Source organism: Aotus nancymaae, unplaced genomic scaffold (genome assembly GCF_030222135.1).
Source record: "Aotus nancymaae isolate 86718 unplaced genomic scaffold, 86718_ANA_hifiasm-v0.15.2.pri h1tg000040l, whole genome shotgun sequence".
In the NCBI taxonomy this organism is placed as follows: Eukaryota; Metazoa; Chordata; class Mammalia; order Primates; family Aotidae; genus Aotus; species Aotus nancymaae.
The window spans coordinates 55,679,407-55,706,796 of NW_026988454.1; the positions used below are offsets into that span (position 1 = coordinate 55,679,407).

Below are 27,390 nucleotides of genomic sequence, written 5' to 3' on the forward strand. Positions count from 1 at the left end.
TTTCTGAAACTCTTAGTTCCTCAGGTGCCAGTCATATGGGTTGTTTTGCTTTCCTTTTGTTTTTTAAATAACTGAGGACTTCACTTTTCTTCCTTCAACTGTTGTACTTTTTATTATTTAACAACTCATTACAGCCCACGAGAGGAGACAGGTCAAGGAAGAAAAGATTAGTGCCCTCTGGCTTAATCGGCCAGATTATCTGTTCCTGTAAAAAGTGTTGTAAAGCAGAAGCTTGAAGCTCACTTCTAGAGAAACAAGCCTTAGATTTATTTTGCACATGCTGTCCCCACCTCCCAGTATGCCCCTGAGTAGAGAAGACAAGGAAAGCAAGCTCAGTGGTCCTTCTCTCTATCCTGGGGGGAAGGAGTGTCAGAATTGAGTCTACCCGGTATCAGGCAGCAAGGGGTACTGAATTGTGTGTTTAAGAAAAATATAGCTTTCAGTCTCCAGGGCAGAATCGTTTTACTGCTAATATCTTCTGACATTTGCAGGACATCAAGAAGCATCCTCTTCTTGTTACTGAGTGGAGATGCTGTATGTGTGTTTGTGCGCCCTTGATAATTATTAGTCAGTCAAGAAAAAAGCCTAAAAAACTAGGCAGTACTCCAAATGATTGGAGCTGCTAATGCTTTGCGTGTTTACCAGGTGCCTATTCACTTTCCATCCGTGATTGGGATGATATGAAAGGAGACCACGTCAAACATTATAAAATTCGCAAACTTGACAATGGTGGATACTACATTACCACCCGGGCCCAGTTTGAAACACTTCAGCAGCTTGTACAACATTACTCAGGTAACCTTAATTCTAACTACCTACTAACCATTTGGATGCTGGTGGGAGTAGATAGGCCCAGAGCAGGAAAGTGGTAAAGCTAATATATACAAAATCACTCATAGAATATGTTTTCTTTGCCAGCCCCTCCGGGGGGGCTTGGCTGAATAGGTTCTGTTGATGTTGTTCTGTAGTTATTATTAGTTTCACATGTTTGTCCAAAGATTCTATAATAGGTTATATATTAAGAGCTGTTTGTTTTTTCATCTTCATCCTAAAATACTTGCAAGTTGTCTTTTCCCATTCCCCCACATTGCGTAAGAGGAAGCAGTCTCTGGGAGGCACTTACATGGGGACTTTACAAGGAATCTTGTGTTTCCATCATCACTTTACACTCAGCACTGTTGCAGGAATGGCTGCACATACATTTCATTCTCATGCGATCCATTTATCATGTTTCCTAACTAGACTTAGACTTACGTGACCCACAGCTCTTAGATCTATTGCATCTATTGTGTTAAACTTTCAAAATGTACATCAGTCTCTGTCCTAACACCCAGATATCACCATTATTTTGTTGTTCCTGAAAACATATAATTATTAGGTGTGCAGGTTAAACATTTTATGAAAGAATGTGGTTTCATGTGCATTTGTTAAAATGATTTCCTAGATTAGCAAGTATTATATCCCACTATATCTAACATGTTCACATGTGCCTATAAATATAGGTGTACATGTACAGATACATGTCTATATCCTATTAAGCCTAGAAGTTTTTTGTGTGACCCATTTCTCCATTTTCTATTGTTCTCTAGTACAATAGCAAGGCTCAAAAATAGTATATGATTTACCTCTAGTATTACTCTGTGCACAATCATTGAAATATGTGTGTATAATTTTTAGCATGAAAAAGCAATCTTTTGAAAATGACATTGAAATATGTATGCATAATTTTTAGCAAGAAAAAGCAATCTTTTGAAAATGACTATTGATCCCTGGCACTAATGAACAATAGAAAATATTAACAGCACTTGCAGTGCTAGTGCATTATGGCATTGGTTCACTTGGTTTATGTGGAGTCTAATGAAACATTTGGGAGAAATGGAACAAAATATCTCCCTGAGCTTAAGTAATATACTCAAAATGCCTGCATGTTGTAAGGATTTTTCAAATGCTGAAATATATTTCATTACAGCCAAGCATCAGCAGGATCCCCAGGGTTTGGATCATTTGAAAATATTGTGTTGGAAAGGGCACCTTAATAACATCGTAAAGCTGGAAGGAAAGAGGGGATATGAACAATAGACACTTTTTTTAATCTCGGGGAAAAAAAATCCATCTCACATTAGACTTGTTTTTATATTGGTTTTCCCTCTTCCCTCTTTCTCTCTCACACAATAAAATGCCTTTGAAATATTGACACATAAATAATTTCCCACCTAAACATCCCAGAGCCTGATTCCATCAAAAAGAAAGGAGCAAAAAGCAAGTTACAGCACATCTGCTTTCCCTGGGTCCGGGGGCTTCCCGGAGGGGCGGCGGGGGGGCCTGTCCACCTCACAAGGCAGGCTCTGTCAGCTTTTGTCACTCCCTGATTTCTTATTCTTTGTTACCTTTTTTTGCCTGACTGATTATTACTTGGCATTTAAGTTCCCCTTAGCCCTGCCAGATTCTAAAAGATTATATTCTTTTTAAAAAAGAAGAGAAAGAAGGAAAGAAGACAAAGAGAGAAAAAAAAATCTCCGAATGATAACTACTTTTTCCCTTCTTCTTTTTTTATAAAGAACATGTTCTTTCACATCCTTGAATTTCTGTGAATTTTGGTTTCCATTCTTTCTCCTTTCAAACCAGACACCTAAATTATACATCGAAGACTGTTAAAAGGATTTTTTTTTTTCCCATAGAAAATATCAAAGAAGCAGCCCAGGAGTATCTGACTTGGTGGAATGGAATCAGTTAGAAAGCCAAAGAAATCACTAAAAAAGTGACTTCTTTTTTTTCCTACCAGTTATAATCTTCAGCCTTACTAGTTTATAACAGTTTAATGTTCTAAAGAAGAATCCTCTACTAAAGTTTTAATTTTAAATATAGTCATACAGAGAGATCCCCAATCCCCTGGGTAATCTAGATATTAAAGATGGGGAAGAACAGTCATGTTGACATTCTTTAATCCAAATGCACTTTTTGAAATTAGTAAGGATATTTTCATCATTCCCAAAAACATGTTATTAGCACATTGAGCTGAAAATGTTTTTCTTACTCAGTGAGTACAGAAACCAAAGCAGTCTGTGTGTATATCTATGTATAGACTATCGTACCTGGGCTTATGGAGGAGTCTAAATTTAAAACGTCCTCTATTCTACCTCCAATGAACATGTTTCCATGTGTGGCGTCTGATCTTCCACGATGTGTGTGGTCGTCTTCTGGTGTAGCACTGTTTGAGGAGCGCTGTGCGCTGCTAGTGTGGGATTGCACTTATAAGTGTTGTCGTTACATGTGTTCTGCTCTTCTCTCCCTCTCCTGCCCCTGCCCTGCTCCATCAGAGAGAGCTGCAGGTCTCTGCTGCCGCCTAGTAGTTCCCTGTCACAAAGGGATGCCAAGGCTTACCGATCTGTCTGTCAAAACCAAAGATGTCTGGGAAATCCCTCGAGAATCCCTGCAGTTGATCAAGAGACTGGGAAATGGGCAGTTTGGGGAAGTATGGATGGGTATGCTGAGACTCAATTACTCTATTATTGACTTCCTCGTTTGGGAAATCCCAAACACCAAAGATGGAAGGTGAAAATAAAGGTTGCATGACCGAGAAGAAAGACTGAATTAGTAATAGTGGGGAAGAATGATTTCAATTTTGGTTTTAATATTCTGGAATTTCTGGAAAAAAGATAGTAAATGGGCAAAATTGGCAAATGGCTCAAGTTGTACTGTTACATGAGCCTCAATTCATAAACCAGCAAATGGTACAAGGAATGTTCCAGCTTCCATAAAAGATCTTGCCCTTCATTTCCAAAAGCAAATATTTGTTGAGTGTCGCCCTAACGGGCAAGTCACCTTCCATCTTTCCTAGTGCATGCATAATTATGGATTATAAGGACAGTGTTTTCTTTATTAATTCCCTTTCCTGTAGAGAAAGCTGATGGTTTGTGTTTTAACTTAACTGTGATTGCATCGAGTTGTACCCCACAAACTTCTGGATTGGCTAAAGATGCTTGGGAAGTTGCACGTCGTTCGTTGTTTCTGGAGAAGAAGCTGGGTCAGGGGTGTTTCGCTGAAGTGTGGCTTGGTAAGGCAGAGGGCACATTTTGTTTTGGCTGCATCTCAAAGCCAAAGGATGATTAAAAGGATGGTTTTGAACAAAAATGCACACACAGCCATTGGGACAAAGACACTTTTAACCTGGATAACTAGACAGGCACAGGCCATCCAGATTTTCAGAATACTGATACTTTGCTGTGCTCATCTGTCCTACTTCATGTGGTTAATTAAGGCACCCACAGAACAGGAAACCAGAACACTGTGAATCTGGTGTTTCCTCTTCCTAAGAAACGGGAAGGTAAGATACTGTATATGGGCAGCCGTAAGAAAGACCGTGGGCGTTTTGCTCAATGGGCCTGGGTTTGAATCCTTACTAGCTAAGCAACCATGAACAATGGGCATATTTTACTCCTTTAAGCCTCAGTTTTTTCATCTGTAAAACTGGAATGATACTTTTTGGTTTTTTTGAGACGGAGTCTCACTCTGTCACCAGGCTGGAGTGCAGTGGTGCGATCTTGGCTCACTGCAACTTCCGCCTCCCGGGTTCAAGCAATTCTCTTGCCTCAGCCTCCCAAGTAACTGGGACTACAAGCATGCGCCACCACACCCAGCTAATTTTTGTATTTTTAGTAGAGACGGGGTTTCATCATGTTGGACAGGATGATCTTGATCTCCTGACCTCGTGATCCGCTCACCTTGGCCTCCCAAAGTGCTGAGATTACAGGCGTGAGCCACCACACCTGACCAGAATGATACTTATTTTATAGGATTATTTTTAGGATTACATGGGTTAATACGTTTAAAGTCCCTTGCAGATAGTAGATATTCAGTAGACATACATACTTCTCTTTATTTGATTGTCATTGATAAGGCTGGCTGCACTATGCCTTTGTAATTTCTTTTATAACCCTTTTGGGTCAGTTTCAGCTTTGCCGCATGAGACAATTCATGGACTTAGGCCCCACTCAAAAACATGTTTCAGTAAAACAGTATTAATACTTATGGAATCCTCCATCTTCCTTCCTCAGAGCTGATTAAAACCAATATAAATCAGTGTCCTTTGCTTTGTGTGGGTATAGATCTTTAGATGAGGTCTGCATTAAAAGAATTCAAAGTGATAAGTACTACAAAGATATATGTAGGTAGGTAGATGGATAAATAGGTAATAGACAGACACATACATATATGTGAGTTAGCTAATTTAATAAGAAATCCACATTATTGTGTCCATCTCTCTCTGGTCTTTACCTCAAGTATTGTAAAATATATGACCTCCTCCTTCCTCATTCACCCTCTAATAATAGAGGATTTTAGTCAAATTACTCACACAATCACAGAGGATTTGACCCTATGAGAAGATTTATTTTCAAATTTTACAAATAATCCACTTTAAATCATTACATATACTGTTCGCATTTTGTTTCCCAATAAACACAAGACAACATGCCCATCAGAATTGAGCCGGATATCTATGTAATTTACCAGGTCTGTATTACAGAGGAAGATCTTACTGTATTTGAAATTTTAGGTGCTCTTTTTTTCTTTTTTTCTTTTTCTTTTTTTTTCTTTTGAGACAGAGTCTCGCTCTGTCGCCTAGGCTGGAATGCAGTGGTGCAGTCTTGGCTCACTGCAACCTCCACCTCCTGGGTTCTAGCAGTTTTCTACCTCAGCCTCCTGAGTAGCTGGGATTACAGGCACTCACCATCATACCCAGATAATTTTTGTATTTTTAGTAGAGACGGGGTTTCACCATCTTGGCCAGGCTGGTCTTGAACTCCTGACCTCGTGATCCACTCGCCTCAGCCTCCCAGGTGCTGACTCTTAAATAGCAATGATCACTTATAAATTGTCAAATTTCCCATGTATGCTTAGTGGGCAGATATTTTATGAAGTTTAAATGAACTTTTCTTTAAGCCACTTGGTTTTCCATAGTTTATATTTTTGTAGGTTACATGTCGTAATTATATGAACCATGTCTTTAACAGGATAATAAGAACTGCTCCAATTTACAGAATTCTTAAATTCCAAAGTCAGTTACATTAAGTATAAAAATCTTAATTTAAACCAGTCTTCTTTTTCAAATAGAAAATAATCTAAATTAGCAGATTTTTTCCCCTTTATAAAGTTATTCTTCAGCATCATAGGTCTAATAATAGGATACACATCGAACCTAGGTTTGGTTTTTGTTTTTTTTTTAAATGCTGGGACTGAAAGAGACCCTGAAAAGATAATCCAATTCCATTCCTATATTTAACAGATGAGGTAACTGATGACAATCATAAACCAGGCCTTGCTTTCAGATTTGCTAGATTTTTTTTTTTTAACATGTAAAGTATAAATATTTCTGTTCTCTCTTAGCTGCTGTTTAATTTCCCCTGTCTACCTACCTGACAGAAACCATTGTTCTTGTGGCTGGCCATAGTAAAGCTGAGGAGTTTGCCTTACCTGGTTGAAGTATTGGCAAGCAGACTGTGAGCTCCTTGCCAGTGCTTGTCAGCATGCTTGGCACACCTGTGCAAGGACTCAGTCAAGTAACTTGTCCATTGTAAAAGTTGAAAGTCTAGAGGTGATTTCCAGACATCCTCATGTGTTGCCCTATTTTTAAATGGCACACCCCGTAAGCTTAAATAATCTAATTTCTTCCTTGCTCATTGTACTCCCTAAGGGAGTATCCCTAAGCTATTAGATAGCCAGGCCTGTTCCAACCCCTGGACTTTGATCACTGTGAACACCGGTCCAGAGCTTTTGGTATAAATGTGTAATCATATCACTGAGCCAAAAAAGAGAAACTGGTATATATCAAAATTTTTTAAAAATTAATGAATTATACATCTTAATATAGCCATCTTAGCCATAGTCACAAATAAACACATTTTTTTCTGTTAAAATACTTGACAGAGTCCTTGCAATTGAATGTCTTTGTTCAACAAAAACTATAGTAAGTGTTTTAAACTTAAAATCTAACTTTATGCAAATAGCTGTTGGTCAAAAACTTTTCTTTCCATCAAAAGAGAATCTTTGGTTTGACTTCATATTATGGGATGTTTGTAGGTACCTGGAATGGAAACACAAAAGTAGCCATAAAGACTCTTAAACCAGGCACAATGTCCCCCGAATCATTCCTTGAGGAAGCGCAGATCATGAAGAAGCTCAAGCACGACAAGCTGGTCCAGCTCTATGCAGTGGTGTCTGAGGAACCAATCTATATCGTCACCGAGTATATGAATAAAGGTTGGGCAACACCTCTCCCGTCTCCAGCTCACAGTGCCTTAAGGGATTGTTTAGGGGAGAGAAATAGAGGCTTCCTGCTTGCTTTTTTTCCAGTTTCTGCCTAGGTCAAGTATTCCCATCAGGAAGCACCAGTTATGTGTTCATGAATGAAAACATTTTTAAAACAGACTAACCTTGAGTTTGCCTCGCCCCAAATCCTTGAAAAATGCTGAATACCTTTTGCGTGTTATGTGTATCAGAAATTCAAGCTCCTCTCCCTAATTAAAACATTCATTTTTAATATTGGGGTGGTACAGAGGGTTATAATAGTTTGCTTTTATTTTGAACACAGTAGCTTTTGTTACATTTCCTTTTTGCAGGACTAAACAATTAATATCAGACACTGGTCTCTAAGCTAAGTTTAGTCTCCATCATTTCAACATCTTATTTTTTTCCAACTCTCTCCTTAAACATCAGATGATGAAATTACACGCTTTCAGAGACCACATTTATTCTCACATTCTCTCCCCCACAACCCCTCTGTCTTTCTAATCAAACCAACATTGTTGGGGATAAGGCCAAAGATCATTTTGTTTTGGAAAAATAGATGAAACAAACAAGAAACAGCCTTAAAAGGCAATACATTGTACATCAGAGGATACCAGTGTAATTTTTCTTTTCCATGTACTTTCTTTTAAAATATAATTGGAATTTTTTTTCTGGCAAACTATTTGTCCTTTGTATCCAGGGTTATTTTGTAAATAACTTTGTGATTAAAGCATAAAGTATCACTGATGACCATCATAAGCCTCCAGCTTCTGCAAATGATTATCCCTGCCTTGGTGTTAGTTCTCAGCCTCCTTAGGCTGTATTATAATAGTGGCTCTGAAGCTTCCAATGTTTTCTTTCAGATGTCTGATTTAAGTCTTGGCTGGCTATGATCTAATTAAGGGGAACTTTCTTCCCCACCCGTATTCTTCAGATTGTCTCTTCTTGATTCAAAATCTGTAAATAAGCTAAGCCAGTGAGTCTCAAACTTTACCTTGTATTATTAGAATCATCTGTAGGGCTTCTTAAAATACAAGTTTCTGGACCTAACCTTCATAGTTTCTGATTTACTCAATCTGGGATAGGACCTGAGAATTTGCATGTCTTACAAGTTCCCTGGTGATGTTACAGCTGCTGGTCCCAAGACCTCAATTTTGGACCACTCAGCTGGCCTATATTTTCCCCACATCAATTCTCTGTGCAGGGGTGGTTGAGGAATGGAATTGAAGAAGTGCAGTTCTTCATAGGTTCCTCTTTATGACCTAAAGGGATATTGATTCCCATTTCTTCTAGTTTTATCAAATATATGTTGTTATCCCTAGAAATGGAATGAATGCTGTTTGTTTTTAAAAAGTAAAACTGTGGCTTCTCCATGCATGTACTTTTTTCTACTCTGCTTTTTTATATAAACCTTATTTTTCCATGGATGGCATTATTCCATTTGATGACCTTATTACTTTTAATTAAGAAAGCCAAATACAGCCCTCCATCAAGAATTATCTTTCAAAGTAAATTGAAATGATTTTGTTTTGTTCATAGGAAGTCTACTCGATTTCTTAAAAGATGGAGAAGGAAGAGCTCTGAAATTACCAAATCTTGTGGACATGGCAGCACAGGTAGGCCCTGCGGGGTACCTTGATGTGCTGTAGATTTAATGACATGTAAATACATTGGGTCACGGCGTAACATGTCCTGTTCCCTGGGTTTCCACAGGTGGCTGCAGGAATGGCTTACATCGAGCGCATGAATTATATCCATAGAGATCTGCGATCAGCAAACATTCTGGTGGGGAATGGACTAATATGCAAGATTGCTGACTTCGGATTGGCCCGATTGATCGAAGACAATGAGTACACAGCAAGACAAGGTGGGCACTTGAATGACAATGGCTCGTGATCACAGCCTTGAGAACAGCTGCTTACTGCACCGCCCCTCCTTTCTCCTTACCTTCCCTTCCTTCAGAAAATATTTGAAATGTCATTCTTCAGCTGGGTTTGACCTCCTTGATCTGGCAGGAATTTGACAGCTCTGCAGGTGGGAGACTCTTGTGGGCCCAGTGGAGGGATGAGATGTTGCTTTCTGGTGGATGCATGGGTGAGTGGGTGTTTGCTGCTCTGGTCCTCGTGGCTCATGCTGGTCTCCTCATAGCATCCAGGCTTAGGATATTCTGCTTTTGGAGAAAGAAGGCTGGGGAAAGCCAGGGAATCCAGCAAGTTTTAGTTTGTCACTCAATCAATCTATGACCCAGCAGAAAGCAGAAGGCACGTTCAAATTAGAGAAATTAATAGATGAGTTATTTACAAAGACACAAGCAGGGTTTTAGAAAGCCAACAGGGCATGGTGCAGTATCTCGGAGCTTGTAACAGCAACAGAACCAGGACCTCAAAGGCAAAAGGGCAGGGAAGTGGGCACGAGAAGTCAGAATAGGCCACTGTGCAGAGAAGCCCTCCTCAGTAGAAAGAGATGGTGAGGATGGATCTGAGGATTCACACCCAACCCCACTGTTTTGCCCACTTCCAGGTCTTCTGCCAGACCCAACCAGAAGTAGAGGTCCCAGGAACTCAGTGATGAGTCCTTATGGGTCCAGAGCAGGGAGAGGGAGAATGGAGAGAGGACTTAGAGAGACTATTGATGGTAGCAGCATAGTTACTTGAAAATCTCCACCTCCTTTCATCCTCTCCCTCCATCCCACCCTCTGTAAAATATTTATAGAAATTAGCCTTTAAGTAAAATATATCCCAACTCAGCAGCCATTCCAGTGGGGCAGCTTTTCAGGTGCTATTAGAGCACCAGATACTAGGAAGGAGTTTTTAGGAATATTTTCTTTCTTCCCAGATATTTACAAAGTGGTCACCAAGTAAAAGTGTGGGATTAAGTATGCAGTTTGCAATCGAATAGAGGCTCCTCTGTGAAATATAATGTTTATAACTGAGGCAAGGGGGAACTTTCATTGTTGGTATTTTTAACCAAAGCCTAGTCATCCCAAGCAAAGCGCAGCAGTGACTGGAATGTACTACAGGGTGGTGCCTTCTACTGCATTTCATAATGGCCAGCTCTGGAGTTCATTTCTTTCTCTTTCTCCTTCTCCTTCTCTTGCCCCTGTACCTCCTCCTCTTGTTTCTTTCATTTCATGCCAGTTATCCTTTCCCTTCATTTGACTCCAAGAATGGAAGCATTCTTAGCAGTCTCAAGTGATGAGGGAAAGCGTTAAACTAAGACCCTGGCTGCTACCGATACTGTCCAAATGCTGAATTACATGTCGGTCAGACAGCTCAGCTATTTGAATTTCCCCAACACGTGGCAGTTTTTGTCCTGGAGCCAAATGCCCACACAGCAAGCAGGCCCATACACACACACACACACACACACACACACACACAGACACACACACCCAGTGCTGGGCCAGATGGCATGCTGTATCTCTAATCAAAGGCACACTGCAGCTTTGATTGGCACTGGCCATCCAGAGAGGAATGTGCATGTGATTTTGAGGCAAGGTGAGCCGAGAGGACCTGAGTGCCAGTGGATCTGAGACTTGCCCTGAATGAAGGAGTTTATCCTGAGGCAAGTCTGTCAGATCCCAGCTCCTTAGACGCGGAAGGAGAGTGGGCGAAGGTTGTGAGACATGAATATTTGATTTAGAAAAGGGCTAGAAAGAGCCGTGCATGCACCCTTCCGTGTGTGAGTCGAGTTTTTCCCCTTTTCCTGGACTTTGGACTCTACAGGGTTTGTGGTTAACGCTCATGGACCATGGGTAAATGAGAAGGTTGCCGGGCCAGGAGCCAGAGGTGGCTGGCAGGGGTGCTGTCAACAGGGCCTGGATGTTGAGTCCATGCCACATGCACTGGAGCGAGGCTCCTCAGGCTGTGGCCCTGGGTGATTGGCACCCTTGCTGGTTCCCCTCCCTCAGGTTGCTGCCCTCAGCCTGGCCCGCAACCGTTCCTCCACCTTAGCCATCCTGATGGCTCTTCTGCTGGCTGCGCAGCTCCGCCATCGTGTCCCCGGATGCCGTCAGAGCCCCTTTCAAAAGGCCAGCCTCATAGCCTTTGTACTGCATTTCCTTAATTTCCAAATCAAGGCTCCCATCCTCCCTTCTTCACACATTTTTCTTCTTTCCACCCTTTCCCAAATATCTTCAAATCCATGCCAAACACTAGAAAGAGAGAAGTAAGAAGTAAGTGAACTGGGGGAAAAAATGATACGGTAGGGAGAGGCGGATGTCCAAGGAGAATAAAAGAAATGCTGTCATGCAACAGACAGGGAGGAAGGGGCAGAGTCATTTATAAATACCTTCCAAGTGCCAGGCCTGAGGGGAAATGGGAGGACCAGGCAGGGAAACAACAGGAATAGACTCAGAGGGGTTAAGTAACTTGTACAAAGTCACACAGCCAGTAAAATAGCGGAGCCAGGATTTGAATCCAGATATGGCTGGCCCTGCTACATCTACCATCCTAGGCTACGCTGACTGCTTCTCATCGAGTCAGTGATAAAAGGAATAGAAAATAAAGATGGAGAGGATGAGTCATACACCCCTTTTCCCCTTTATTTAACGGGACTGTTTTTAAGGAGCACCTCCTAGTGTACATGTGTGAGGGAGTTGGAGAGACCTTTCTTTTCCAGCACTGGGACAACCCAGCTGTATATAAAATTCCTCCCAAGGGCCTGCCCTGCCCCGGCTGCTTTACGAGGGAGAGAGGGCCTGGTGTGTGTCTGCTGGTGTACTCTGCAGATGGCATGTGTGCTGTGTGCTGAAGTTTCTGCTGGGAATTAATCAGCTCCTCCAGACAGCTGGTCCGCATGCCTAATAATAGTTGCGAGTCGGGTTTTATGTTACCCACAGGCCACAGCCATGCTGCATCTTGATTATGGGAATGCAGGCAGCATTCAGAAACATGCGCCAAACACAGATATTTTAGGACCATGAATGGCAATTGTTTTCAAAACAGTTGTGAGTTTCTTAGCTCAGGGTGCACTGAAATATCTGTCACTCCTCAGGCAGATGAGGTGGCATTGCATAGGGCACAGGCAGAATTGGAGTGTGGAGCTGGGTTACACAGTCCTTCCTGTGCAACTTTCTTCCCACCACCCCCAGCCCACCCAGGACTGAGCAGCAGCCCATGTCAGGGAGGAGGTCAAGGCCAGGCCCTGAGCCTGTGAAGGTGGCCTTCTGCAGACATCACTCTAGAAGCAACTAGAAATTTGGGGGGATTGCTTATTCTCTATTACCTGGACATCTCACTCAGTTATAGCAGATAGTTATTTAGTTATAAACACTTTGCTAAATTCTGCCCAATCAGGATCTCTAAATAATGCCAACATCAGTTATTTGAGTACCTTGTGTATGAAAGGGAATTTACTAGGAGCTACTGATATAAAGAAGCCTAAGACGGCACGGGATAGTCAGCAAGCATGACGAGGAACACGTACGTGGGACATTGTTGAAGTCAGGTGGAACCGGCTTTGCAATCCAGCTCTAACCTGACAATCTGGGGCCTTCGGCAAGGTATTTAACTTTTCCATACTTCAGTTTACTTACCTGCAAAATGGAAAAACATTTTGTCTGCTGTATGCATTTTTCCAAAGATTAAGTGAAACAGTGCATGTAAAGTGCTTAACAGGATGCCCAGCACATAGTGATAAATGTTGCTTGTTACTATTAGTGTATCTGGTACAACACTAAGTTCTTGGTGAATAAACAAATGAGTGAATGGATTTTAGATATATGGAAACACTATTCAGGAAAGGGAGAGAAGAATCAAAAATAATTCCCAAGTCATCAAATGCAGGTAATTGTGAGAATGGTGTTACCAATAATAGAAATGAATGAGTTGGGAAGATCTTACTTTCAGAGAAAGAGGATGCATTTGGGTTTGGATCTGTAGAGCTTGAGGTGATTGTGGTGTCCTCCAAGCCCAGAGAGATGAGTCGGGGTGCCCTCACTGGGTCTCACTGCCACAGCTGGGCCCTCAGCCTTCCAGCCCTCCCCTGAGTCTGGTCACGGCTGCCTCCCTATCCCAGCACTGCACTTTCCTCCCAGAATCATGCCAGAGCTCACCACAGGCATCACAAGCATCTGCATCCAGCTTCTTGTCCACACACTTCCACACACCTGTCTCCTGTGACTCCCGACATAGGCAGATGTCACAATCCTTGCTTCCAGAAACTCACAGCCCCTCCCACCATCACTTCCTTCAGAGATCACACAAGCAGGTGAGAAGCAGTGGGAAAATTCTCTGCAGACTCTAATTTTTTCTTCATGAACTTTCAGGCTGTTCAGTGCCAACTAATGTTGGTTTAAACCTAACAAGTTCAGATAGACGTGGCTATGTGTAAGAATAACTTCTTTTTGTGGATACATTTTTATCCTTTATTGATCTGTAACACATGTACAGTAAAATGAACAAATCCGAAGTGTGCAGCCTAGTGAATTTTTATTTACATATATGCCCCTGAATCCACCCGAAGATACAGCATACTTCCAGCACCCCGGAAGACCCCTTATTCCCACTCCCAGTCAGTAACCACCCCCACAAGTAGCCTTTTTTTCCCCTTTTCACCATAGGTTGGTAAGTTTTACCTGTAAATGAACATCACAGAAATGAATCCTATAGTATTACTCTTGTGTCTGGCTTCTTTCACATTATGTCTGTGAGATTCTTCCATATTGCTGCATGTATCAGTAGTTCTTTTCCTGGCTGAGTAGTATTCCACTGTACAGACGTATCACAGAGCATCCATTCTACCGTTGCTGAACATCGGAGTTATTTCCAAATTGGGGCCATTATGAATAAGGCTGCTGTGGTGGTGCACACATGCCCTCGTCTCTCTGGGGTGTGTTCTCCGGTGGAATTGCTAGTCACAGGGCAAACATAGATTAGTAATTGCGGTTACTGCCTAACAGATTTTGTGGACATATTTTTAAAAGGAAGAATACGCACTCAGTGTCATTTACCAGTGTTGTACTTCCCTCTAGGCTACTAGTAAGGCAGCCTAGTGAGACTGAGGAACCAGGGGTTGGACGTTAGGGTCCCTGGCTTTGAACCAGCTCTGTCATTTACAAGCTTGGGGTCCTCAGGCCAGTCACTTACGCTCTTTAGGCCTCATTTTTATCATCTGTAAAATGGAGATAATAAAAATAATCACCTCACATCATGAGTGTGAAACTTACATGGGCTATTTATAAAAGTTCTTTGAGAGTTGTGAAATATAAAAATCATCCTTATAACCTCAACTTTTTGTATTTGACATACATTTTCTTTGAAAACAATCTAAAAAGTTTTTAAAGAGAATCACTATTAGTAAGCAATAGAGAAAAGAAAAATCAATCTTTATTTTATAGCCTGGGCCAGTCAACGGATCTGGGCAGTCAGCACTTTGATATACCTACGTGCCCCAAAGGCCCCTCCACCCAGACACAGCTAGGAGGCAGGCATCCACTGTCCTTGTCTCCAGCCAACTTGCCTGTTTTCTCATATTTACATTCTCTGTTGGGAACTATCCCTGCCTTCATGCTGCCTCTGTTGTTTTTAATCCTGTGAGGTCTGAATATCAGATGGGCCTTCTCAGCATTTTCACCAATGCATGTGCATACACACATCAACACGAGCACACATGAGCACACACGAGCACACACACACACACTACATGAGCACAGCTGTAGCAGTTCTCCCAGGTATCTGGAGCCAGTCTCACTGCTTCTTTATAGAAGTGATTTAGTTTAAAGACTAGCAGCAGGCCCTCGTAGACGCAGAGCACGTAGTAGTATTTAATGTATATTTGTTTACAGCAATGGAAATAACCAAGGTCACCAATCCCTCCACACACTTCTGAGACATGCTCACCTGCTGTCTCTGAGCAATGTGCATGGCTCTCTCTGGGAATCAAATACCACTGTGGCTGCAGGATCTTCCAGAAAGGGTTGTTGATTGCATTGATATTCCTTGCACACTGCTAGATTGTCTTTGGAGTGGTAGGAAGCACAGGAGCTTTGGAGCCAGATAAGCCTGTGTTCAAATCCTGACTGCCATATTCCTAGAGCAAGGTTCCCGGATCCAAGTTTGGTACACTGCAGTCACTAAGCAGAAAAGCTCCTTCACACAGAGCTGATGGTGGTAGTTGGCAATAGTAGTAATAGTAATTTATTATAATACTGTTGGTCCAACAGATGCTAATAACTGTGTTTATTTCTGTCTCCCCACCCCTTTCTCGCCTCTCTGAGCTTTACCTTTCTCATCATAAAATAGGATTGGTGTTGGTTACCTTTAAGATGGTTGTAAGAATTCAAGAAGACAATCATTAGAAGCTGTTGGTATTATTCACTTCTTCCAGCTCCTCCCTACACAGCACTTTGGTGTGTTTGTTTGGATTGTTTGTTTTTTGATAGCCTGACCTCGTTTCTTCTTCCCACATACAGCTCAATCCCCTCCCAAAGATGGCAGGGACTGGATTGGTTAAGAGCATGACCCATAAAATCAGAGTATCTTGGTATAAATCCTAGCATTGCTGCTAATTCACTGTGAGACCTTGAACAATTTACTTAACCTCTCTGAGCCTTTATTTTCTCCTCTTAAAATAGGGATAATAATAGTTATCTACATCATAGAATTGTTGTAAGGCTTCCCTGGGAATAACCATAAAGCAGTTGGCACAAAGTCAACACTGAGCTGATAGTGGTAGTTGGCAATGGTATTTATAGTAACATTATTTTAATATTATTGGTCCAATGGACACTAATAGCTGTCTCTCTCTCTCTCTCTCTCTCTCTCTTTCTCTCACACACACACACACACACACACACACTCTCACACTCACTTTGGGTTTTCCTGACCCTCTCCCATCAGGCTTCCTTCCACATGGAGGCTCTGCCTCTATCACCCTTTCTCCTGATTTGAATCATCACAAAGGACAAGAACATGGGGTTGTTCTATGGTTTGGGTTGGTTTGTTTTTAAGTTCAAAATTAATGAAACAAATGTCAAGGAAACGTAATCTTTGGGTCTCTGGAATGTATATAAAAATAGGGACATTCAGGTCTTTGTGTAAGACTGCTGTAAGTTTAGGCTTATGTATTAAATAGAAGAAGAAAAATGTGTCTGTTCAAATGCTCCCAGTATTGAGGGTTTAAATTGAATAGATTATTGTCTGGAGGAAAATTCAAGTATAAATTAGACTACGAAGAATTCCTAATTGTTGCAGTTTTCAAGTTAATTATTTCATGTTAAAAAATTGTTACTGCATAAATTAACACATTCTTTCATAGAGAACATATTTTAGAAAGATTTGTTACTTTAATAACTCTTTGTGTATTAGAAATCCCAGATGCCTGTACTAATTAAATATAATCAGATTTTAGATTCAAAAAGCACAGTAGCCATTTAATACAAACAAGCAGGCAGCTAGGTTGACAAACACAGTCAGGAAGACGTGGATCCCTGTTTCTTTCAAATTTTGAATTTCACAATCCAGAACTGTGAATTCAATTCCTGTCCTTCCTTTGTATTACAACGACTGGGGATTATTAGACTCAGAGCGCCAGCTTTCCAGCTCAAGGGCTCCTGCAGAATTATTAATCAGCCGCTTCTGAGGCCTCTGTAATCCGGTGGCAGATCAAGGCTGATCTCGCCATGAGATGCCCTCCCTCTGCCCTCGTCAGCACATGAATTTCTTGTTCTCTGTCAACGACAGCGTTGCCATTCCTGCACAGTGTGCTGTGACCTGAACAGCAAATATCAGGAGAGGGAAGGGGAAAAAAAAAACAACCTTTTTAATTATTGAATTTAATTCTTCCCATGCTAGAGAAGCAAACCATCCTTTGATGAAAAGCAAACCCTTTAAAATGCAAGCCATTGTCTTAAGCACCGACTAGTATGTTCCCAACTGAGTGGTGCCACCATAAAATGACCACGCCAACCCCTGGCTCCCCAACCCACACTGAGAGTTTATCATCCTGAGGGCTGTCTAGGAAGAGACCCCAGGGGACCTGCCCGACAGAATGCCCTGCCCTCTGAGGTCAAACATGGCTTTCCCGCTGAGCTGAGTCGCATGCCTGAACCATGCTGCTTGTAATCAAGCTTCCCGGATCCGAGTTTGGTACACTTCAGTCACTAAGCAGAAAACCTCCTTCATTTGTATTCTGTTGCTTCAAGCTCTGAGCTTCCACCTCATTTCTGGGAGGGACTGCTTTGTTTATCTGCTGAGCCACCGTGGAGCTTCAGGGCCCAGATTAATAGTTAGGGGGAGCAGGTCAAATTGGCAGGGAAATGGAGATGAATTGTAGAGCACAACCATTTTCCTCCAGGAAAGAGTGTGTTGAAATCCAGAGATTAAAATTAAAAGAAAGGGGACTCTAAATCACCCTTTCCTACTACAGTCTCTCTTTAAAGATTAAAACTGTTTCAGGTAGGAGATGGGACCAGTTTCTTTCACTCCCATCCTCGGGCAGCTCTGACTCTGCCTAGAGGACACAGATGGACTGGAAGTAAGCAGTGGTTACCTCGAGCCCAGCTTCTTTGCACATCTTTCCTCTTTATCTGTGCTGGTCAGTCCTGTTTTCCCCTATTCTGTGTGAGCATCTCCTTCTCCTTTGTGCTGTTTTGGGCAGAGCGTTTTGATGGTTGTTTATGAATGGTCAAGAGCAAGTCCTCAGTCTGTGCAGCCCACATTTCTTGGTAATCATCAAGAAGGAAGCAGATGGTCACCCTCTGTGATTTTAAAGTGTGTAAATAGGAACTGCAGACTGCCATCAAACATCAAAAATGTCATTTGGCTTCCTTGTCTTGCTTTGCTGGCAAAAGGAACTCCTGCATTTGCATCATCTGGATAATCACGGACATGCAGTGCATTTGAAAACTGCCCCAAGTTCTGAAGCCTCATCTCTTCCAGCCAAAGGAGGGGGCTCACTGGCATCTCTCTGCCATCCCCAGGGGGGGCTCCCCCATTGGCACAGATGCTTTGCCAGGTTGAAAGGGGGAGAAGCTTGGAAAAGCCACCCCAAAGTGATGCTTATCTTCTGTATATCCTCTCATCCTTTGGTAGCTTCTGAGCTCCCAATTAAACCCCATGACCTTTAACCGTTCCCACACAGTATCCCCAAACCCGGTGCTGTCCCTGCAGCCTAGCTCATCATGTGGCATGAAGTCAGACTGACATGGGCCCTCTGCCCCTTCTGGGGTGGCTGGATTCTGGGCATCATTTCTGCATTGAGCTACACCCCACACATCCACTGATCACTCAGGTGAGTTCCTCTCACCACCCTGGGCAGCAGCGAACAGATGGTTACAGAGCCCTTGTCTTTTGTTCTGGATTGAAAGTCCACAAACAGTGTTTATCCTGTTGAAGCTGTGAATCAGAATTGTTATTCTGTTTATTTTGTTTTGTTTTGTTTTTTCTTTACAGAGGTAATCAAGTTAGAGAATTTTTATTCTGATATTGCTTCCTTTCTGGCTCTTGGAAAACTGGAAGGATATTTAGAATTATTCAGAGCCTCAGTGTTCCAGAGCAGCCTTTTTTCTTCAGTCCCACCCAAGATAAGCACTTAAATGAGCCTCCATAACACAGTCTGTACTCCAAGGAAAGTCCCTTTGATGGTTGTCAGATTTCCTTCTTAAAAGGACACCCATGATTTCAGGAGATGCTCACTGATTTTATTCTTTACTTCTGTGTTGCCCCTGAGAGCTACCCTGGGTTTGTCATTGGTAACCATGGCAGGGAGAGTGATAGAGAAAGATAAGCAGCCCAGAGTTTCCTCCCTTGACTTCCTGGCTCCTCTAAGGATATTTGGAAGGAGTGTCACAGCTTACCTTCTGGTACTCTCCATGTCTGGATCAAATGCCCTTCCACAATTTATACTGCCTACCTTTCCCCAACTGCAAAGCCCCAGGATTAATGCCTAGAGTCCAGCCTCACCTCCTTCATTCTCCCTGGTAGCTGAGTCTACTCTCCTCTGTCCTCTAGTTGTCCTGGGTTCGATTTTTAATACCCACTGATGGACCTTCTATCTCTTCTCTGTCTAGTCTTAAACTCTGGGCTCTCCTTGGAACTTTGCTCACCTCTCTCAGCCTGAATATTCCTTCCATGGATTCAACTCAGCCAGACTTTGGATCTGTGCCTAGTTAATCAACCTGATCTTTGCAGTATGTTCAGACCCACCTTCTACTCCTTGGTTCTTGTCCTCCTTGTCCTATCTTGTCCCTTCTCCACTCACATCCCCAGTGGGACAGCACTCCTTCTTCCTCCTGACCTCCCTCCTTCTCAAACTCCTTGCTCAACATTATGAAATTTCAGATGGAGGATAATCTTAACCAATTGTACCATTTAATTTTCATTTATTTTTATTTTAAAGTAAATGAAATTTTAAAAACATGATGCTAAAACCTTATGAACTTAAAGTAGACGTTTCAACAGAATGCGTCACCAGGAATAACCAAAACACCAAGTTGTATTACTTCAGAAGCATTTGGGAAGTCTGAAAGTCATTCCCTTGGCCTGGTATGAAAATTCTGAGTTTTGCTTTGCCAAGTTTCATTGGGTTTGAAATCATTGTTTTGTTTAACCACAAAGTTCCAGGTCAGGTCAGCTTTGATTTTGCTTCTTTCGCAGGATATCCTGTCCTAGTACTGCCTTGTCACCTCCGCCTCATGTAAACCAAATTTCTGTTCTTGGCATTATTTGTGATTTCTTTTATTACCCAGAGTAACTTTAAAGTTGAAGTACTGCATACTATTAAATATTGGATATAATAATTTGCAGCGTTAGTGGCTTTATAATTAAAAAGGGCTCTGGGTGACTCTTTGGTTCAGAAAAACAATGTCTATTATTGAAGCTAATGGGTTTCCTCCTTGAAAATGCTATTAGGGCACAACTTGGATTCTCTGTAGGAAGGATTTGGCTTCTTTTATTCTATATTGACTTCACCTTCTCCACCTTGGCCTAGTTTTTTAGCCAGAGGGGATATTCTCTGAGACTATGAATCTGGCCTGGTCACCGGGAAAAATAAAAAGAGAGAGACTTGGCAGTTGAGCTCTCCAGTGATGTGAGCGGGGCCCACCCAGGCCTGTCCTGGCACCTCCCCTGACCCTTTCCCGCCGCAGGGAGAGCCACAGGTCATGCTGCATCAATGCGGCTGCCTCTCCCTGAAGCCCTCATCTTCTGCTCCTGTTCTCTTTTCCTGTCTCTTCTGAACCCTCTTCTTCCTAAAGGCAGTGCAACCATTTCATTCTCTGCTGGGTTTGCCCGCAAGCTCTGTCTCCCTGTCTGTCTAGAAGCTCCAAGGATGGAGGCAACCTGTGCTTGGTTTTCCCAGGAGTGCTTTAAGGGTGCTGGGGACATCACAAACACTCGGAAGATTCTCAGTGATTGGTTGCTGAATGTTTTGATGAAGAGGGTTTTATTTTTTCATCTTCTTTTCCTCCCTTGGTGTTTGGAGAGCTTTAGCATTGCTGATGGCATTTGCTAGTGCAACTCGATGACTTTAGGCCTTTACTATCTGAATAAAATAATAGCTGGCATGTATTTAACTATTACCAGGTGCCAGACACGGTGCTGAGCCCTTTACATCAACTATTCTCACCACAACCTTAGGAGGTTATCATCCCCACTTTACAGACTAAGAAACTGAGACTTAGGGACATTTTAAATGGTCACCCAGCAAATCCAGTGTGCAAGCCCAGGGATGCCTGACTCGGAAGCACCTTTCCTAAATGATCATGCTAGCCCTTCCACAAGTGACCACTCAATCCCAGCTTAGCCCACAATCAGACGGCTTTGCATTGTCACTGAAGAGCGTCTACTCCTCATTTCCTGGCTGGCTTATGTACCTTTAGTGGAGGAGGTGATTTGGCAGAAAAGTATCTGCGGTCCTATTGGAGCATTTGAAATGGCCGTGCCATCATCTTAATGTATGAAGACACATCAAGAACAAGAAGGAACTGAGTCAAGTAAGACTGTTTCTATTTGAGGCAGAAGTGAAAAACAGATGACCTGGCCACTAGGGATAGAGGGACTTCATTAACTGGAATGTGACCTGGGGCTTGAGATGGGCCATCCTGACATAATGACTTTGGGCAGTCATCCTGTTTGCCCTTCAGAACCAAGAGTATCAGTCAGACTGTCCTGTCGTAGGAAAGGAAGATTTTATTCCTATAACTTTTAAGAGTGAAGACAATTATTAGTTTATTACACCACTGTATTGTCACTCTTCATGTTTAGTTTAAGTCTGTGTAAAGAAAGAGAATTACTTTGGCCGTCAGGGTGTCAGATAACTTGCTGCCTGGCTTGACCTCTTTAGCCAGTTAGAGCATTTATTGCTGTTTAACCAGCCGTAGGCAAGTTGCTATGAAGAAATATGTGTCTCCAACGTCAAGGGATTTGCATTCTATTTAAGGAGATTTTTTAAATCACTTATGAAAGAACTAGTAAAAGGACACAGAGGAGACATGGACATGGTGGAACAGTGTATAGTGTTTACACAGTCTGGCTCTGGCGCCTTCCGTTCAAATCACAGTTCCACCATCTACACGTGTCCTTTGTTTGGCACATTGCTTTCCTCTCTGTGTTCCATTTTCTTATCTGTAGAACAAGACTAATCCTGGTATCCACCTCAGGTGCACAACGCTTTGCATGCCTGACTCTTAGCAAGCACTCAGTGCGTTTAGGTATTGTGGTAGCTGCTGTTATCAAGCATTGAACTGTTGTTTCTAGCACTGACGCTAGGTCCATTGGAGAGATTAGTGAAGGCTGGAGTAATCACAGATGACTTCATGAAGGAGGTGGGACTTGAACTGAGTAGGCTTTAGCTAAGCAGATGAAGGGAAAGAAAGCATTTCCAAAGCCAATGTAAAAGAAACAAGTATGAGCATGCTAAGTGCAGGGCACAGGTTATAGTAAAGCAAACCGAACTAGACTAACTGTGTTTGGGGTAGCAAGAACCAAGTTAGGTCGGGCATGGTGGTTCACGCCTGTAGTCCCAGAACTTTGGGAGACCAAGGCAGGAGGACCACTTGAGCCCAGGAGTTTAAGACTAGCCTGAGCAACATAACAAGATCCCATCTCTACAAAAAATAAAATTAGGCTGGGCATGGTGGCTCACGTCGTAATCCTAGCACTTTGAGAGGCCAAGGCAGGTGGATCACCTGAGGTCAGGAGTTCGAGACCAGTCCAACCAATGTGGTGAAACCCCATCTCTACTAAAAATATAAAAATTAGCTGGGCATGGTGGTGCGCATCTGTACTCAGGAGGTACTCAGGAGGCTACTCAGGAGACTGAGACCGGAGAATTGCTTGTACCCATGAGGCAAAGGTTATAGTAAGTCAAGATCACACCACTGCACTCCAGCCTGGGCAACAGAAGGCGACCCCATCTCAAAAAAAAATTAAATTAAATTGGCCAGGTGCAATAGCTCATGCCTGTAATCCTAGTACTTTGGGAGGTCGAGGTAGGTGGACTGCTTGAGGTCAGGAGTTTGAGACCAGCCTGGCCAACACAGTGAAACCCCGTCTCTACTAAAAAAAAAAAAAATACAAAAATCAGCCGGACATGTTAATTCATGCCTGTAATCCCAGCTACTTGGGAGGCTGAGGCAGGAGAATCACTTGAATATGGGAGGTGGAGGTTGCAGTGAGCCAAGATCTCGCCACTGCACTCTATCCAGGCTGGGAGACAGAGCAAGACTCTGTCTCAAAAAAAATAAATAAATAAAAATTAACTGGGCATGGTGGCATGCACCTGTAGTCCCAGCTACTCAGGAGGCTGAGACAGGAGAATTGCTTGTACCTGTGAGGCAGAGGTTGCAGTGAGTCAAGATCATGCCACTATACTACAGCCTGGGTGACAGAATGAGACTCTGTCTCAAAAAAAAAAATGAATTAAGTTAATTAAAAATTAGCCAGACATGATGGTGCAACCTATAGTCCTAGTTACTCAGGAGAGGGCAGGAGGCTTGCTTGAGTAAACCCAAGCAAAAAGAAGAGCCCACAGGGGAGACAAAATGCTTGAGAAGAAAGGAAGAACACGGGAAGAATAAATTCAGAAAAATAATTCATGTACTTCTCATAGAAATGTTTGAGCTTTGCAGGTTGGAGTATGCTAAGTTTTACTGCTTTGTTCCTGAGATTATTGGTATTATTTAAATGTGAGAAGTGTGCTAGAATAGTACAAATGCACGAGAGCCACTAGTTAAGTAAACATGACAGAAGTGACAATGGAAGCATCATCTACCCAATTGCTAATTGCTGATGGACACCCATGGGCCTTGAAATGTCACAGTGCTTTTGAAGAGTTTTGAAAAGTCAAAACACTTTTCCTGTTATGTCTCATCATAAATCATTCACAAGGTAATGGTGTGTTATCTTCCATGTTTTAAAAGACAAGGGGAGAAAATGATGTGGGAAGTCATCACACTTCTGCTCACAACCCAGTGACTCTCTGTTGCGCTTAGGATGGAATCCAAAATTCTAGTGCAGCTTACAGAGTCCCACAAAATCTGTCCTAGTACCCCTTATTATTATTCATAGCACTTTATTGTTGTTGACATATAGAATAGGCATTCATTTATTTTATATCTCCCTCAAAATAAGCTTCATGATTGCCAGAGTCTGTGTTCACTTTCATCCTCCTGGCACCGAGTACAGTGCCGGGCACTGGGGAATACTCCAGAAATACTGGTGGGGAAGAAAGAGGGAACAAACCAGCCCAGGAGTGGTGGGGATTTTGTTGTCATTTCTGTGGAAAAACTTTGATAACTGAATAAATCTATAACCCTCTCCTATCTCTTGTTTGAAGCATGGATGATTATTAACTTTATTTTAAATGAGGAAGACCAGGGCTCAGTGAGGTCAAAATGGTTGATGTCTAGTCACTTGCATTCATCCCAGTCTATTAAGAAACAGATTTTCCACTTTGTCTCACTGTGAACTCTCCCAAGGCCCCTTGCCACCTTCTTTGTGCTGATATAACTAACCACCCCCATTCCCAGCTGCAGCCCCAGTGAACTGGGCCCCCTTGTCCTCACAGAAACAGTGTGGAATCCCTCAGATACAATCACTCCGACCCAAAGGGGATCTGAACACACTTCCTTTGGCAGTGAAAATGCAGGGTTCTCCAGGTGTTTTTAAGTTTCATTAGCGTGTGGCTGATGCTTTTCCATTTCAGTTGGCAATTGTCAGATCTTAAAAGGGCATGGAGACAGTGACCTTGGTACTATCACCAAGGACAAGGAGAGGACTCACCAGAGGGCAGGGAACTGATAATAAGCTCTGTAGGGAACTTGGTTATTCAGCCAAAATGAGAAGGGCTGGAAGGGCTGTACAGCTACTCATTCATTCATTCATTCAGCACCTGTTTATCAAGTGCTTTCTGTGCTCCAGACACTGTGTTCAGTACTGGAGATATGGTGGCCATCCAGGAAGACATGCTCCAGCACTCAAGCATGGCATTTATCTGTGGACGGAGACAGCCTTCAGACAATTCATGCATTCATTGCACTGTAATAGTAACAGCTTCATTAGGCAATATTTGCAGGAAAAAAAACAGTAACAACTACAAAAAGGGAGGTGCTTTGGCAGCATAGAAGTAGGAAAACTACCCCAGTCTTTAGTGATCAGGCAAAGGTTCCCTGTGCAAGTAACACTTTGGCTAGGAGCAAAAGAGAAGAATTAGCCATAGGATGAGGAGTCTGACAAAGGAAATAGCCTGTGCCTGAAGCAGGTAAGAGCTTGGCATTTGCAAAGCAGTCAAAGAAGGGCAATGGAGAGGTTGTAGAGGACAGAGGAGGGAAGCAGAGGAGAACAAGTCTGGGATGATTAGAAGAAGCTGGGGAAGTAGGTAGGGACCAGATTATGCATGTAGATTCTATTAGAAGGCTACTATAGAAACCCAGTGGGGGCATGCCGAGCCAGTGAGGACTAGAGTGAGGGTAGTGAATTCAAGAGGATGAAATGGTCAGGATGTAATGGACCTGACATGGTCAGGGACAGAGCAGGCGGGGTGCCACAGCTCATTTAGTAAAGACTATTGACCTCCTTCGATAGACAGGCCCTGTGCTGGGATCTGGGTGCACAGTGATGAAAAATAGAACGTCCAGGCGACAGTGATTCTCGGGATTCTGTTATCACCAACTGGGTGGTTTACAAAGTCAGCAGGATTGAGAAGCCACAGTATGGGGAAGATAAATTTTGGATGTTGCATTTGAGGGGTGCTGACTTGCATAACCAATTTGCTTCTCAGTTGTGTCTCCATTGTGATGATGGAGAGACAGTTGAGAATGAAATTGGTTATGCAGGTCAGGGACTCGAGAGAGGTCCCATCTGGTGATATAAACGCAGGCATCGCTGGGGTCAAGATAGTCACTGGAGCCATGGGAGTGAATAAGATCCCTGACGTTACACAGAGTTTATGACCATTTGTTTCATATCTCAACAGAATTCAGAGAAACAGGATTGAGGTGTATGTCAGAAATTATTTAAAACATCGACATATTTATTCATCGCAGGAATGATTCAGCCTAAGGCTAACTGGTCCTGGGAGTTAAATGACTAAGGTACAAAGATTCTCTTACCTGGAAGTTCTAGGACATGGGCACCAGTGACAACACCAGGTTGTCAAGTTTTCACCATGACAAGTCAAAGTTTCAGCAATGAGTTTCCCTTGGGAGTTTGGTAAAATTTGCAAATAGTACCTGGGAAGCATTGAGTGGAAAAGATGCTTCCAAGTACACACACACACACACACACACACGCACGCACACATGCACACACACACATATTATGGCCTTTGTGTATGGCTTAAAAGAATCCTAAACTGTTAAGCAAATTCAGTAAGAGATGAAAAATACAGTGGTAACTTCTTTTTCTGAATTCATGTAAACATGAAACAAACACAGTAAATGTTAAAGTAAAGCTCAAGACATCAGTGACATAGATGATCATTACCTGCATAGTTTGCTCTGTTTCCTCTAAATAAAATGCGAAGAGGAGAAAATTGTTTTCATATCTAAATCCTGCTCCCAAGCAGAAGAATTTCAAAGAATGAATCAGCTAGTTACATAACAATATCAAGTTAACTGCAGTGCAGTTCTTCTGCATTTTCTCCATTTTTCTCTAAGTCCATACTACTTAGAAGACAACTTTGATTCTGACTTTATGCCTGTCACTGTATCTGTGAAAAAACCTAAGGGTCAGAACTTTACTTTCAAGGGAAGGGCATCGTTTACACCCAGAAGATCCTTCCTTCAAGGTGTCTGAAGTCTCCTAACTTACAGAGCCCACTGCAGCAGCCTGGCAGCAGGGTCACCTGTGGGATTGTATAGGTTATGTACTGCACAGCCTTAGGGGTGCTGTTTTCATAGACTGGGGTTTTTACATTGTGCAGCCTGCGTGGCTATTTGCAAAAACACCTGCCAAGAATCCCCAGTTAACTCCACTACATTTAGAGCTGCATTTTAAGGCCAATAGCTTTGTACCCTCAGGAGGTGGGAAATCAAGATAAGGGGAAACAAAGGTAATGAGATGTGTAGAAGAGGAAGCAGGGATTAGCTCTTTTCAGTAGAAACGTCAGTTAATCATTAATACCTTATTGCTGCTTTGATTTAACCTTTTGTCTTCCTTGAAAAGGAAAATGAGTTATCTATAAAGAAGCTTCTTTTGTCAAATGCTGCTGCTATTTTAAAACAGAGAAGCAGCAGGAGAAGTTGGACAAAGACATTATTTTCTATTCCTCCAAATACATTATAAATACATTGTTTGGTACAAATATATTCCTTGTCTTAGAAAGGAAACTAATACAAAACAAATTTAAGTAAGTTCCGACTAGTAGTAAGTCAGAGCACATATCTACAAATGACTTCCTTTCAAAGATTCCTTACATTATGTAGCCTTTGTTTTAACATTTTTTGAAGGTTTACATATTATAATCCTTATTGTAGATTATAATATGACAAAATAATAAAGCTAACTAATGCAACTGACTGATACTACCATTGGTTTTTTCAATCTGAAATTGTGAAAGCCCTTGGAAAATCTCACATGACTGTATCCAAATTTTAAATAGTCGCTTTCAGCAACACACACACCTTCATCAATGTTGAGTGATTCAAAGAAGGGGGAAACAGCTCCT

General features: G+C 42.2%; 1 protein-coding gene across 4 annotated transcripts in view; it reads left to right on the plus strand.

Moving 5' to 3' along the window:
- The window catches only part of FYN (FYN proto-oncogene, Src family tyrosine kinase), a 218,936-nt gene that overhangs the window by 174,904 nt on the left and 16,642 nt on the right, over positions 1–27,390 (plus strand). For 3 of the 4 annotated variants that reach the window (XM_021670483.2, XM_021670484.2, XM_012438410.3), the window contains 5 exons: positions 646–795; positions 3,318–3,482; positions 7,078–7,257; positions 8,824–8,900; positions 8,998–9,151. In XM_021670483.2, the coding sequence (XP_021526158.1) occupies positions 646–795; positions 3,318–3,482; positions 7,078–7,257; positions 8,824–8,900; positions 8,998–9,151 (726 nt within the window). Of the gene's footprint in view, positions 1–645; positions 796–3,317; positions 3,483–3,898; positions 4,055–7,077; positions 7,258–8,823; positions 8,901–8,997; positions 9,152–27,390 lie in introns of all 4 variants that reach the window. The other variant, XM_021670485.2, reaches the window with a different exon arrangement.